Source organism: Podarcis gaigeae (assembly GCF_964106915.1).
Source record: "Podarcis gaigeae genome assembly, chromosome: 9".
Lineage (NCBI taxonomy): Eukaryota > Metazoa > Chordata > Lepidosauria > Squamata > Lacertidae > Podarcis > Podarcis gaigeae.
In genome coordinates this window covers 20682140-20695528 of record NC_139685.1, presented here as the reverse complement: position 1 = coordinate 20695528, position 13389 = coordinate 20682140, and the positions used below count along the sequence as shown (strand labels likewise).

Genomic DNA, 13389 nt, shown 5'->3' with positions numbered 1-13389 from the left:
CGGAAGCTGCCACATTGGACATCTGGCTTCCAAAAATAGTTCGCAAACCGGAACAGTCACTTCCAGGTTTGTGGCGTTTGGAAGCCAAAACATTCGAGAACCAAACTATTTGAAAACCAAGGTATGACTGTACTAGACTACGGATCTCCAACTATTTAGTCTTTTTAACTGATCTGGCTTTACCTCTGGAAACAGCTTTAAAGAAAATGCATAACAGCAAGTCACAGCACAGGGCCATGCCACCTGAACACATAGAAATATGTCATTTCAATGCATATTTTCATACTCACGTTGGAATAGGGACTTGACATGGAGGGCAAGGCAATGCTGTCTGAATAAATGTAGGCTCAGTTGACTGTTCCCAAGGGCCTGCTGGCTGATGCTGGGATGAAAGAAATTTGTTGTTATATAGCACATATTATAAAGGCTAAACATGCCTAAATGGTCTAGGGTTACTCATACCCCCAATCTCAACAAACATCCTTTACTTATTAGAACTCAACGCACCACAACCATTAAAGTCGTGAAAACCAATCACCAGTTCTTAATGATAGCAGTACGGCTGTGTCAGGCAGTAAATAGGCAGATCAAACATAAGGAGCATTCTTACCAGTTAGTTTCTTTAACAATCACAGCGAGAGACAAAGGAATGCATCTCTCTCCAGAAATGGCGTTGCTCCCAGTTAAGGTTCACCCCCTCCGTCCCCATTTATCTACGTCACTCCTACATCTGGTAATCTGAGCTTGTTGCTCTCTGTTCTATCACTCTCAAAGCCCATCCAGTCTTAGGTGAAGGGGGGGGTCAGGAAAGCTGTCCAAGGACACTGAATCTGCCAGCTGTCTCTCTCCTGGTGTTTCCTCTTCTAGCTGTTCCTCACCCAGTTTTTCCCCTCTGGATTATGCGCCTCTGCAAACCACTGTTCTAAATCAATACTGTCCTCCTGCCCTTGGGAAGGTTCAGAAAGGGGGGAGGCTCCCACCATTCCTCCTCAGTCCAGCCCCTGACAGGCTGTCACTTTTGGAGGGGTTCCAGCAACATCTCAAGTGGGAAGATTATATGGAAGGGGATAATCACAGAATCATACAGTTGGAAGGGACAAGGATCATCTAGTCCAAGCCCCTTGCAATGCAGGAATCTTTTGCCTAAAGTGGGGCTTGAACCTCTGACCCTGAAATTAACACTCTCTTGCTCTGCCAGCTGAGCTATACCAACTGACTGATTCCTGTGGAATCAGAGCACTTCTCCCTGAAAGTGGTGACACTGCTATGGGGAGCAATCACATTGTTCTCTCACCGAACCAGTCTGTTTTACAAGTGCTTCATCATGGCAAGGAGCAGGGCAGGAGTGACCACACTTCTCAAAGGTTTTCTTGCAGGGCTGGCGGCAAGGAGGACAAGGGCCGAAGTGGCAGCTGTGTTTCTCTCGAGCAGGATGATGGCAGGTAGGTGGCTGCCTAAAACGAAAACAGGAACTGTCAATTATTGCTACAAAAACTGGTTTATAGTCATTTATTTAACAAAACTACTTACTAGAACAAAAGAGCTCTAAGTGGTTTACAACAGTCGTATACACAGTTGCTTGCTTTGTGTATCTCTTTTCCAAACGTGTTATGCTCCAGGCATGATGGAATGAAAAGATACATAAGCATATCGCTATCCATATTATCTCCATAGAAAACCAAAATTTTAAAAAATGGTTTCATAACATTCATAATCAAGTAACCTATGAGAATAGCTCGGTTCTAGCGGGAGAAGAATAACTCATTTCTGGCTTAGGAGGCACTAGCATCCAGAACGGCAGCAGGAGAATGAACTCTTAAAGAACCGCAGAGTCTATAGCAAGGACTAGGTGAAACCTAGCCTACGTGGTAAACAGCAGCCAGGCAATGGCAATGGTGATCATATTTCACTACAGTTTACTTATAGAAAACAAATGAAAATAAAAGAAAGCAACAGACAAAACAAACCACTTCTCAATTGTTTTAAAATTAAAACAGTTAAGATTTAGCAAGCTTTAAACTTACAACCATATTTTCAAATAAGTGTAGGATTTGTTGGGACAGATTCAAACATGCTTGGTAGATTGCCCACTCTATTAAATCACATGAGCTGGAGCATCCAGCCAAGGATGCACTTGTAATGCATGGATGCCAAGTCTGTGAGAGGGTAGCTCTTATTGAGTCTTTACTACAGTTATGAAGATGACTTCTCCCAGATACTAATAAAGCCCTCTCTCAGAAGCAGTACAAAGTTCATTTCAGGGCTTGCTTTTGGCAGTTTGGATTATATTAGCACCAAACACTTCGATTTGATGTTTTCCCTATTGCTATAGGCATGTGGCTTTAGCGTTGGTGTGGCTTTAGCGTTGACACTATAACCACATAAAGTTGTGCCCTAAGAGAATGCTTGAATTTGGACAAATAAGCATAATCATAATAATTATTTATATGCCATCCATCTGACTGGGTTGCTCCAGCCACTCTGGGCGGCTCCCAACAAAATCTTAAAAACACAATAAAGCATCAACCATTAAAAAGTTCCCTGAACAGGGCTGCCTTCAGATGTCTTCTGAAAGTCAAATAGTTGCTTATCTCTTTGACATCTGATGGAAGGGCGTTCCACAGGGAGGGCGCCACTACCGAGAAGGCTCTCTGCCTGGTTCCCTGTAGCTTCATGTCTCACAGTGAGGAAACAGTCAAGAAGATGCTCCTTCAAGTATACAAGGCCGAGGTCATCTAGGGCTCTAAAGGTCAATACCAAAACTTTGAATTGTGCTCGTAAATGAACTGGGAGCCAACATAGTTTCTTTACACTGGTGGTTTTTCAGAGCTGGAATGAATAAGGTGCCTTGGAACTTTAGGGGTGCTGCTATTACTATGGGAATAATTCAGCTTTGGGACTAACAGCCTTACCTGTGTAGCTACCATACCACTTCCTGCTCAACCTGTATAACCTTCATAATTATTATGAAAGCTTTAAATTCAATTGCTCCCTCTCCACTACAAAGGAAGCCGACCTTGACACCCCATCGCCCACCCTACTGTGCTGCAAGATACTAAGGGAAGCTTGCTTCAAGTTCTACTGCTCTTGTAAAACTATTTGGAACTCAAAGCAGCACCTTCCTATGGCAACACCAGCCTTTGAAACACCTCTCAAGAGTTGCAAGTTGCAGTCTTACAGTGCACTGCATACTTCTTTCAAAACACTAAACTGTATTAATGTAGCTCCACCTGCTGAGAAGCCAATAATCTCAAAAGACCTAATTACGCCATTACAGAATTAGACCGTTTCCAACACTAGTTTCAAAAGCTAAGGGACTTTCAAAGCGGTTTGCGATATCACACGGTGGTCTGATATTCAGGGGGAGTAAAAAATTATTTGCATTAGATTGTTATTTAATACTAACCTGCATGGCTCCTTGCACTTGGGAGCCTTGGTGGTACGTTCTCTACCACATGGCACTTTGAGAGCAGTTTTGCCGCAATTGCACTTCACATCTACAGTCTCGGGACATGGATAGCAGCTACCTACAATGAAGACAAGCAAAACAAGTAGCCAACCTTGGAAAAACTTAACACATTTTTAGACGCAATCTACAACAGCAAAACTACTTTGCAATTAATTACCTGGATCCAAATAAGAAGTTATCCATTTAGTACAATTAAAATTAACCATGGTATTATGAATTCAGGAGGCATCGGTCTGGACAAACTCCACCCAGAGAACATGCTACTTATGTTCCCCGAATCTGTTTTGAATGTCAAAAGAGTTAATGCCTTTCTCTACTTTCTGAAAGGTCAAAAGTGAGCATCAGATTTCTGACATTTATAAGAAGCCATTTTTTAAAAAAAGAAAAGAAATTACACTGCAGGGATGCAAACATTTCCCTTGCCCACACAAAGGCTCAACATCTGTATTTGAGTATGTAGGAACAAATATGAATATCCTCTCATAATATGAAAAATGTGGAGTAGGTGGAACTGATAAAGCATATATAGCAAAGAAAAATAATTTTTTATCACACTTTAGACAGAGATGGACAACTGGTTCATCCCCAAACAGTTCAAGTGCTCAAGAAGCCAAAGAGTAACAACTGATTATTTAATTCAAGGTATAATTTCTACCACCATGACTAGTGCTAATCAACACATTACACTCTGTTTTTATGAAAAAACATTAATGTCCTGGATTGGACCCTCAAATATATATATATAGGTTCAGAAATGCTATGATTTGAACATTAAAGCTATTGGCTGTAATCAGAGATTACAATATTCCTTTTTATAACAATTACCAACAAAGACCCAACTACATAAAGTTTAAAGTACCATTCAGGATGAAAGACTTCAAGCAAGATTGCCTGCTCAGTCTTACCTCTGTGGCACACCGAAGGACACTTGTGATTCCGACATCCTAAAGTTCGTCCACATGCTTGATCACACGGTGGGCAATTTCCAGAACAACACTGAAACACACACGCAAGTGTTTTGAAGTACAGAAACTTTAGCTAAAGTGGCATGCCTATGAATTACTTGGGAGTGAGCCCTAATGAGTAAGCACACAAAGGATTATACTGTCGATAAGAAAACAGTAACGGTTTGTTTTTAAAATGATAAAGTATCGAAGAAAAAGAAACATGTTGAAATGTCCCTTTCTTAAGGAAGCGCCTTCAGAATATTCTCTGCCACTTCTAAAGCATTTCAGCAGTTTCACGCAGGAAGATGGAGTGTTTGTCCATTTTAAAGCAGGGATAACAATTTTCTGACAATAAACTGATAGGAAAGTCCCAAGTAAGGGCAGGTGGCAAGTAGGAGCTAAAAGCATAAAGCTGGATAGTCCAAATCTTGCCTTGGCTAATAACTAGCTAGTAAGTGTTTCCCAGTTGTTTCTGGACTACAATTCCCATCGTCCCTAGCTAGCAACACCACTGGTCAGAGATGATGAGAATCGTAGTCTGAAAACAGCTGAAGTCCCAAGTTTGGGAAACACTGAGCTAGATGGTTTTGAGCGACTTTTATTTCAACTTGAGCTCTATAACTTCATTATGGTGGAAACACAGAGTTACGTCACAAGGGTGTTGTAAATATTACCAAGGTGATTCATGTCAAGCACCTCAACAATCTAAGGGCTAAGTATTACAGTGGTACCTTGGGTTACATACGCTTCAGGTTACAGACTCCGCTAACCCAGAAATAGTACCTCAGGTTAAGAACTTTGCTTCAGGATGAGAACAGAAATTGTGCTCTGGCGGCGCGGCAGCAGCAGGAGGCCCCATTAGCTGAAGTGGTGCTTCAGGTTAAGAACAGTTTTAGGTTAAGAACGGACCTCCGGAACGAATTAAATACTTAACCCGAGGTACCACTGTATTGTTAAGCATTTTGTTTGACCTGTGTATACTGTACTCCAAGAAGACCTCACAGATTCTACATGCAGATCTACTATTCTGCTTCAACAATTCTACCTCACCAGCACCTACAGCAGCTTCAAACAGTGGATTTTCAGTCTCAGCACATTCACCTCCTTCTTGCTTTTGAAAAATCTCTTTAGTTTGGCCCTAACACAAAGCACATTGCTATATACAGCTGAATCTCTCTTAACTACATTTCTTTCTATTCTTGGCCCAAAATGAAGACTTTGCTATTACTATTTTTATAGCACCTACAACTAAGCACCTGGTTTTAGCACGGTTTTGATGAAACTGCAATTATATTTTGCATGTTACCTTGAATACATTTGAGTTAATCAGCTTCCTTTCTACCTCTAAAAACAGTTCTTCTTCAAAAACCTATAATCTCAGACACATAATAGACATGGGGAGGGACAGGCTAACAAAGCTCAGGAAAATGGTTCATCTGAAAAAGGTTGGGAGTAAAAAAAAAGGAAAAAATGAAGACATCTCTTAAATACAACAAGGACAAGACAGAGTTAAGGACCAATGAGAGACCAGTGTTAAATGTTTTCTTGTGAGCCATCCAGAGAGCATGGAGAGAGATACATATACTGTAAATGAAATAAATGAGTAAGGAAAAGTGCTCCAGGAAAAGGGGTGGGAATAAATGGAATATAAAAAGCAATGCTCCAGCAAATAAAGCTTTCCAGCACCAACTACTTCACCCTTCAAGTTTCTCCTGTATATTGGATTTTTGGATTTGAACTACTACATTCATTCAGCACCTAAAAAGAACATCTCTTCTTCATTACTCCCCACCCCCTTGCTCCTTTAAGCCTTTGAAAGCTATTTCATCTCTGCCTGAAGGAAGATCATACATATCAGAGAACTAGCATATTTCCTTTCTCTGACTGCTCCAACAAGCTAGTCCAATAAGAATCACTACTGCCACCTTCTGCAGGTATTTCACAGTGTAGGTATTGTAAGAGCATCAGTTTCGAATTAGACCATTCTTAAATACAGTGGTACCTGTACGCTTCAGGTTACAGATTCCGCTAACCCAAAAATAGTACCTCGGGTTAAGAACTTTGCTTCAGGATGAGAACAGAAATTGTGCTCTGGCGGCGAGGCAGCAGTGGGAAGCCCCATTGGCGAAAGTGGTGCTTCAGATTAAGAACGGACCTCCAGAACGAATAAAGTACTTAACCCGAGGTACCACTGTAACCCGATTTCTTTCTCTGTGAGTGGAATGGCAATACAGTGGTACCTCGGGTTACATACGCTTCAGGTTACAGACTCCGCTAACCCAGAAATAGCGTTTCAGGTTAAGAACTTTGCTTCAGGATGAGAACAGAAATCGTGCTCCGGCGGCACAGCGGCAGCAGGAGGCCCCATTAGCTAAAGTGGTGCTCCAGGTTAAGAACAGTTTCAGGTTAAGAACAGACCTCCGGAACGAATTAAGTACTTAATCCGAGGTACCACTGTACAGAAGAACGAAGAAATCCAATATATGGGGGGGCTTTTCCCCCCCATAAAAGAACAGCAAAACAGCCATCACAGGCTACGTTCACAAGTAATGCTAAGCCAAACCATGACTTGACGTGTGCTCCCAAGCAGGAGATGACAACCCTTTTGCTCCTTCCCAGTTTGTTTAGCTCAACGCAGCATGGCAGCAAAGCCAAGGTTTGGCTTAGCTGTTGTCTGAGCCTGAGCTAGTTGTTATACGCTTGAGCCTCGATAATCGTGAGTTATAGCTAAGGTTTGTTACTTTCTACAACTCATAGTTAAGGAGGAAAGAGCTTAACCACAAGTGTGGGTTTGGACAATGTGCTAAGTCAAACCTTGACTTAGCTGTTGAACTGAGTCCAAAGGACTACAATGGTAAAGGTAAAGGGACCCCTGACCATTAGGTCCAGTCGTGGCTGACTATGGGGTTGCGGCACTCTTTTTTTTTTTTAATAAGTTTTTATTAGTTTACAACAAATACAAAAACACATATTAATTTCACATCAAATTTTTCACAAATTATTCCTTTTCTGGACTTCCTTCAGCTTTTCCGTAAATCATCCATAGTCATTATTTAAATTACACATTCCTTAGATTTATATTGACATTATTTATATCTTTCTTTCTATTCCCTTTAGACAATACTTCTTAATTTATCACAGTGCTTCTTTAAATCCCTCTAGCGTTATCAGTCCCTCACTTGTATTTCCCAGATATTCCACAAATTTCCCCCAGTCCTCGATGAACTTTTGGTCTCTTAAATATCTAATCTTCCCTGTCAATTTGTCCAACTCCACATAGTCTAACAGCTTCATTCTCCATTCTTCCACTGTCGGAATTTCTTGTTGTTTCCATTTTTGGGCCAGTAACACTCTTGTGGCTGTCACTGCATATTGAAAAAATTTACAGTCCTTTCTTTTTATCTCATTTCCTAATATTCCTAACAGAAAGACCTCTGGTTTCTTTATAAATGTATATTTTAAAACCTTCTTCAATTCATTATATATCTTTTCCCAGAAGTCTTTCACTTTTTTACATTCCCACCACATATGATAAAAAGAACCTTCTTTATCTTTACATTTCCAACACTTATTACATGTCTTATACATTTTCGCTAATTTTACCAGTGTTATATACCATCTGTAAAACATTTTCATAACATTTTCTTTTAACATCATACATGCAGTAAATTTTAAACTTTCCTTCCATAGTTTTTCCCAGTCCTCAAATTGTATGTTATAACCAAAGTCTCTGGCCCATGGGGTTGCGGCACTCATCTCGCTTTATTGGCCGAGGGAGCCAGCGTACAGCGTACAGCTTCCAGGTCATGTGGCGAACCAGAGCAGCGCATGTAAATGCCGTTTACCTTCCCGCCTATTTATCTACTTGCACTTTGACGTGCTTTCAAACTGCTAGGTTGGCAGGAGCAGGGACCGAGCAACGGGAGCTCACCCCATCGCGGGGATTCGAACCGCCGACCTTCTGATCGGCAAGTCCTAGGCTCTGTGGTTTAACCCACAGCACCACCCGTGTCCCTAAGTCAAACCTTGACTTAGCTGCTGAACTGAGTCCAAAGGACTACAATGGTACCTCAGGTTAAGTACTTAATTCATTCCGGAGGTCCGTTCTTAACCTGAAACTGTTCTTAACCTGAAGCACCACTTTAGCTAATGGGGCCTCCCGCTGCTGCCGCGCCGCCGAAGCACAATTTCTGTTCTCATCCTGAAGCAAAGTTCTTAACCCGAGGTACTATTTCTTGGTTAGTGGAGTCTGTAACCTGAAGCGTATTTAACCTGAAGCGTATTTAACCTGAGGTATCACTGTACAGCGATATGAAGCTGGTGCAAGCTCCTCTCTTGAGCCAGTATGTTTGCCTGGTCTCAGTAAGCCATAGTTTGCGCTTAGCGTGATGTGCAAGCCAGGTCACTGCAAGCTGAAAACCGCTGTGGTTTTCTCAGCTGCCCCCACATGCTTACAGGCTGTGTGTCTCAGAAACAGAAGCATTTTTTGAAGCTGAACCAAACTTTTCCAAATTACTGTAGATACAAAAGGATGGTGATGCATCCTCAATACGTACTCACCTTCCTCTTGCACTGGTGTTTTTGACAGTCCCGGATTTTGGCACACTTTGTTTCGCAAAGGTATGGCTTATGGCAGGGCATCTGTTTTGTATGCTTTCCACAGCGGCACTGCTTTTCAACTTCCTGTTAAGATACAAATGGAAGGAAACTAAAGCTATGAGTTGTACATTCAGCATGTTAAAATTATTATTATTTTTTATATAAATAATTTTTATTGAATGATTTTGTTACAATACAGCCATACTACCACTAAATATAATTAAGAAATAAAAATTACATACATCAATATTTAGTTTGTTATTAGTTATTTACCATGTTATCTCCTCCCAAACATTGCATACAAAAACACACATATGTGCAGACACCCAAACACCCACACCCGCACACAAAATGATAATGAAAGTAAATATTTTCCCCCTTTTATCTTCCAAAATCTTTTCTTCATTTCTTCAACTTTGACTTCAACTTTATCTTACATTTGAATGTACACAAAACAATAAACCTTTCTATATAATTTTTCCAATGCATTCTGAAAACATAATACCGGTAAGTCCTTAATGGTTGTCCATCTCCTTTTAGTTCCTTTATCACTCGAATGCTAGCACAGAGTCAAAACTATTATTGTATTTTTGAACATATCTTCTATAACCATCCCATTTTTCTGCAAATTTTTGCTTTGAGTTTCCTCTGAGTTTACTAGTCAGTTGAACCGTCTCCACCAATTCCTGTAATTTGATTTGCCAATCTGTTATTTTTGGAGCCTTGTGATCTTTCCATGTTAAAATTTCAGCATGTTAAAATTAAGGCACATAACTGATAGCAAAAATGCATGGAACTCATCACAGATTAAAATTCAGGAGGGGGAAAAGTAGCATATAAAAGAATTCAATGGTGGAAATTAAGCTGCATAGAAGAGTCTAGTATGTTGTGTGACAAGAGGCCGGAAAGAAACTCTTTCACAGGCTAGAGCATCTGTACAGGCCCCTTCATAATAACAGGAATAACAAGAATCAAAAAGATGTGGCACATCCTCATGGAAACAACAACTTAATTTGACCTGACCTCAGGAAAACTGTTTACCTTCTCATCTGTTTGTATGAACTAGGCCCAAGAAGAGACAGTAGAAAATGCAGGAGGAAAGAAACATGAGATTATTGGGAAGGCCACCGTTTTCAGAAGAAGAAACTGTAGTTTAGAATATGCAAGTAGCAGCCAAAATGATGGTGATACAAGCCGATACTATCAGAAAAAGGAAACTTAAGAGGTAGAGGAGATAGCAGAGGTTGAAATTAGGGGCAGCAGCTACCAGTGGGCCTGCAGAACATGGAATCTCGCAATGTCCTCTTAGAATTATCCAAGTGGATGTCAGACTTTGGGAAAGTTTACCTTTCCTGCTTCGGTTGTTACAATCATCAAGCTTATTCTGAAGGACACTCTTCAAAGGGATTGTTTAAGGCAAGGGCATTTTGAATCCTCACAACAAAAAGCAGATAAGCCTATAAAAACAGGCCACATTTAAGCATGTTCCCACACATAAATCCAAGCCAATACAGGAACTTTATCTATTCCCCAGATTTGAAGGACAGAAGCTAGGGGTTGTGGTAGCTTATTTTTTTGGTTGAGGACACAAAGCAGTGGAGACAGCATGTTTCCTGAGCTCAGAGAGGAAAAGGACAGCTAAAAGAAGAAACGTATCTTTATTTTCTCTGCCTCAAGAAAGCTCGTTGGAGATAAAGGCCTTCAGAAGTCCTGAAATAATGAAAAGTTATTCAAAAACATGTGACCGAACTGGAAGAGAAATGCTAACCTGTCTACAGATTTCACAGGGACCTCGGTGGCAGCGCTGGGAACATCTATGAATCCCACAGTCAAGAGCTTTGTCACAACTGTCTCCACATGTAGGCACATCCTCCGTACACGGTAAAGAAAATTCTAAGTCAAAACAAAACAGCAAACCTTCTGTCACTTATTATACACAATTGAAAAATGAAAGCTACATTTTTGTGTCTCTTGTTTCATGAAACATCAAGAAAAGGAGTTACAGTTTTTATATAACGGGCCCAATTTAATTAAGCTAGGCAGGTCTTGTGTCTAATCTCCTTCTGGGCAAACTTTAAATTTAACAAAAGTCTATTGTATTACTTTAACTTGTATTTGAATGCAGTTTAGATTTTAGGAAGCTTAGCTATATTGATGAACTGGATGCATGCTAGATGGGCAGAAAAGAAACACCTTCTTACTTGATTTTCCACATGGACAACTCCTTTTGCCAGATCGGGGACACTCCCCACAAGAGCCAGCATGACAAATCTGTTCACAGGCATGATAACCACAAGGCAATGTTTTGCCACACACCTGTTGGGAAAACACATACAGCACATGCAAGTGAGGAATTTAACAAAGCAACGAAATACAAAAATCCAATGGAATGCAAGAAGGAAAAAGGTGATCACTCCCTGAATTCCATGTTAAAAAAAAAGGAATAGGTGAACTCTTTCTTATAAGAATTAAACATCTTTCGCAGCAAAGCTTTGTTCACGTTACATCAGCCTTATTCAACAAGAAAAGATGACAAGCAATTACAGACTGGCCATATTCCAGCAGCATGCTAAGCCACAATTTAGTGCAATGTGTATCTATCTATCTATCTATCTATCTATCTATCTATCAGTAGTGAGCGTGCAATTTCACTCTTCCTTCCTATGTGGCTGGGAGGAGTTTGGAAGCTTTTACTTAACCACAGTTTGTAGTTTCATCAGAACCAACAAACTCTGGAATAAATCAGCTTGGAGGCATAGAAGCTTCCGAACTCAAAGTTCATTGAACCTCATTCCAGTTTCTTCTGGTCACACCAAACTATGGTTTAGTGCAGGCATGTCCAAAGTCCAGCCGGGGGCCAAATCCAGCCCCCTGGTCAATTTAATCCCCCCCCAAGCAATTCTGAGAAATGAATCTGTTGCGGCCCCCGAGCGCCGGCTGTTCGGCTCGTTCTGCCCAGGAACCAACACATCGACGGAGAGCTGCCCCCCCCCCAATTGAATAAGTCCGCCAACAACTTTAATCCTTAAAAAAAGCTCTGCAACTTTGGGTGAAAATCCTTAAAAAAAGCTCAACAACTTTGCTCACTTCATCAAATCTGGCCCTCTTTGAAAAGTTTGGACACCATCGGTTTAGTATGATGTTTTTTAGTATGATGTTTGGCCATTGAGGGTAATTTTTTGTGATGTTACATTTTAATCACAGAGCAACGAAAGTTGGCTATTTTGCAAAAAAAAAAAAAAAAAAAAAAAAAAAAGAATGACGCAGCTTTCATATTTCACTACTGAAGCTCTCATCATTGAAATAGCTCAGGGAGGGAACTGTAGACTGCAGATGTAAAATGCATCTCAGCTCTACAGGCAGAGAACTGCACTGTACACACAGCCCTTTGCAGAGGCAAGACTGTTCACTGCCATTGACAGTATGAGCAAAATTATTTATTTAATATTCAACAAAAGTAATACAGCACAAAGATATAATCTAAAACTTTCGAACTCTCAGGAGGGAAAGCCTACAAGGTACTAGGAGGAGCCCTCCTCTTGTTTCGTAACAAGTGCGGCAAAAAGGAAAATTCCTGCAGGTGAAGCTTGCTATGCCGAGGCCGAGAGAAGCTGAACGTGCTGAAATTTCCCCGTCCTCCTTCACGTGTAACCATGCCACAAAGGAGACAACAGAAAAAGAGAGAGATGTTTATTTTCGCATTTTTATGCCATAAAACGAGCAGTTCTAGGCCCTCAAAGGGGCTTTGAGACGTATAAATATTGGGTTACATCCAATGACGTCCCTCTGCTGACAGAAGGCTCTTTGATTCAGTGGATACTTCAGTCAGTCAGCATAACAGGGAGGGAGGCCATTTTCACCAATTCCTTTCCCCTCAGCAGCTGCAGATCACCGTCCGCAACTGTTGAACAGAACTGGGTTCATGTGTGGGAAGCTGCAGAGGGGGAGGAAGATCAACAAAAAGAAGACGCTTCTTCGTGTGCTGATGACGGAAGCCTACACTGGATCAAGGAGCGTTCCGTCAACAAGAGGGCACTGCTGAATGCAACCGACTGTATTTTGTAATAACCACTGCGTCAAACGCACGCTAAACGAGGAATTATTGGGCTCTCTTGTAAAACCTTTTATTCATAGTCACTTGCATAAAATGTGGCCACAGACTCTAGTCTAGAAGCTATGGCATGGATCCAGAACTGTTCTAGAAGCTGAAGGTTCTTCTGGTCACAGAGGGCAGTCTCCCAATTTCTCCTTCCCAAAGAAGTACCCTACACCATCTGAAGTAATCCCCATTCCCTGAGTAATAGGGTTTTCAAAGGGTGAGGGTGGGATCAACAGGGAGCTGTGGTGATGAGGAAGGGCCAGGAAAGCTCCAGC

The 13389-nt window shown here is 41.1% G+C and overlaps 1 protein-coding gene across 6 annotated transcripts in view; it reads right to left on the bottom strand.

Annotated features, from left to right (window-relative positions):
- Nucleotides 1–13389, bottom strand: part of NFXL1 (nuclear transcription factor, X-box binding like 1) — an 83081-nt gene that overhangs the window by 35295 nt on the left and 34397 nt on the right. For all 6 annotated transcript variants that reach the window (XM_083754894.1, XM_083754893.1, XM_083754891.1 and 3 more), the window contains 7 exons: nucleotides 11217–11331; nucleotides 10784–10908; nucleotides 8977–9099; nucleotides 4375–4465; nucleotides 3407–3527; nucleotides 1295–1454; nucleotides 291–382 (listed from right to left, as the gene is read on the bottom strand). In XM_083754894.1, the coding sequence (XP_083611020.1) occupies nucleotides 291–382; nucleotides 1295–1454; nucleotides 3407–3527; nucleotides 4375–4465; nucleotides 8977–9099; nucleotides 10784–10908; nucleotides 11217–11331 (827 nt within the window). The remainder of the gene's footprint in view (nucleotides 1–290; nucleotides 383–1294; nucleotides 1455–3406; nucleotides 3528–4374; nucleotides 4466–8976; nucleotides 9100–10783; nucleotides 10909–11216; nucleotides 11332–13389) is intronic.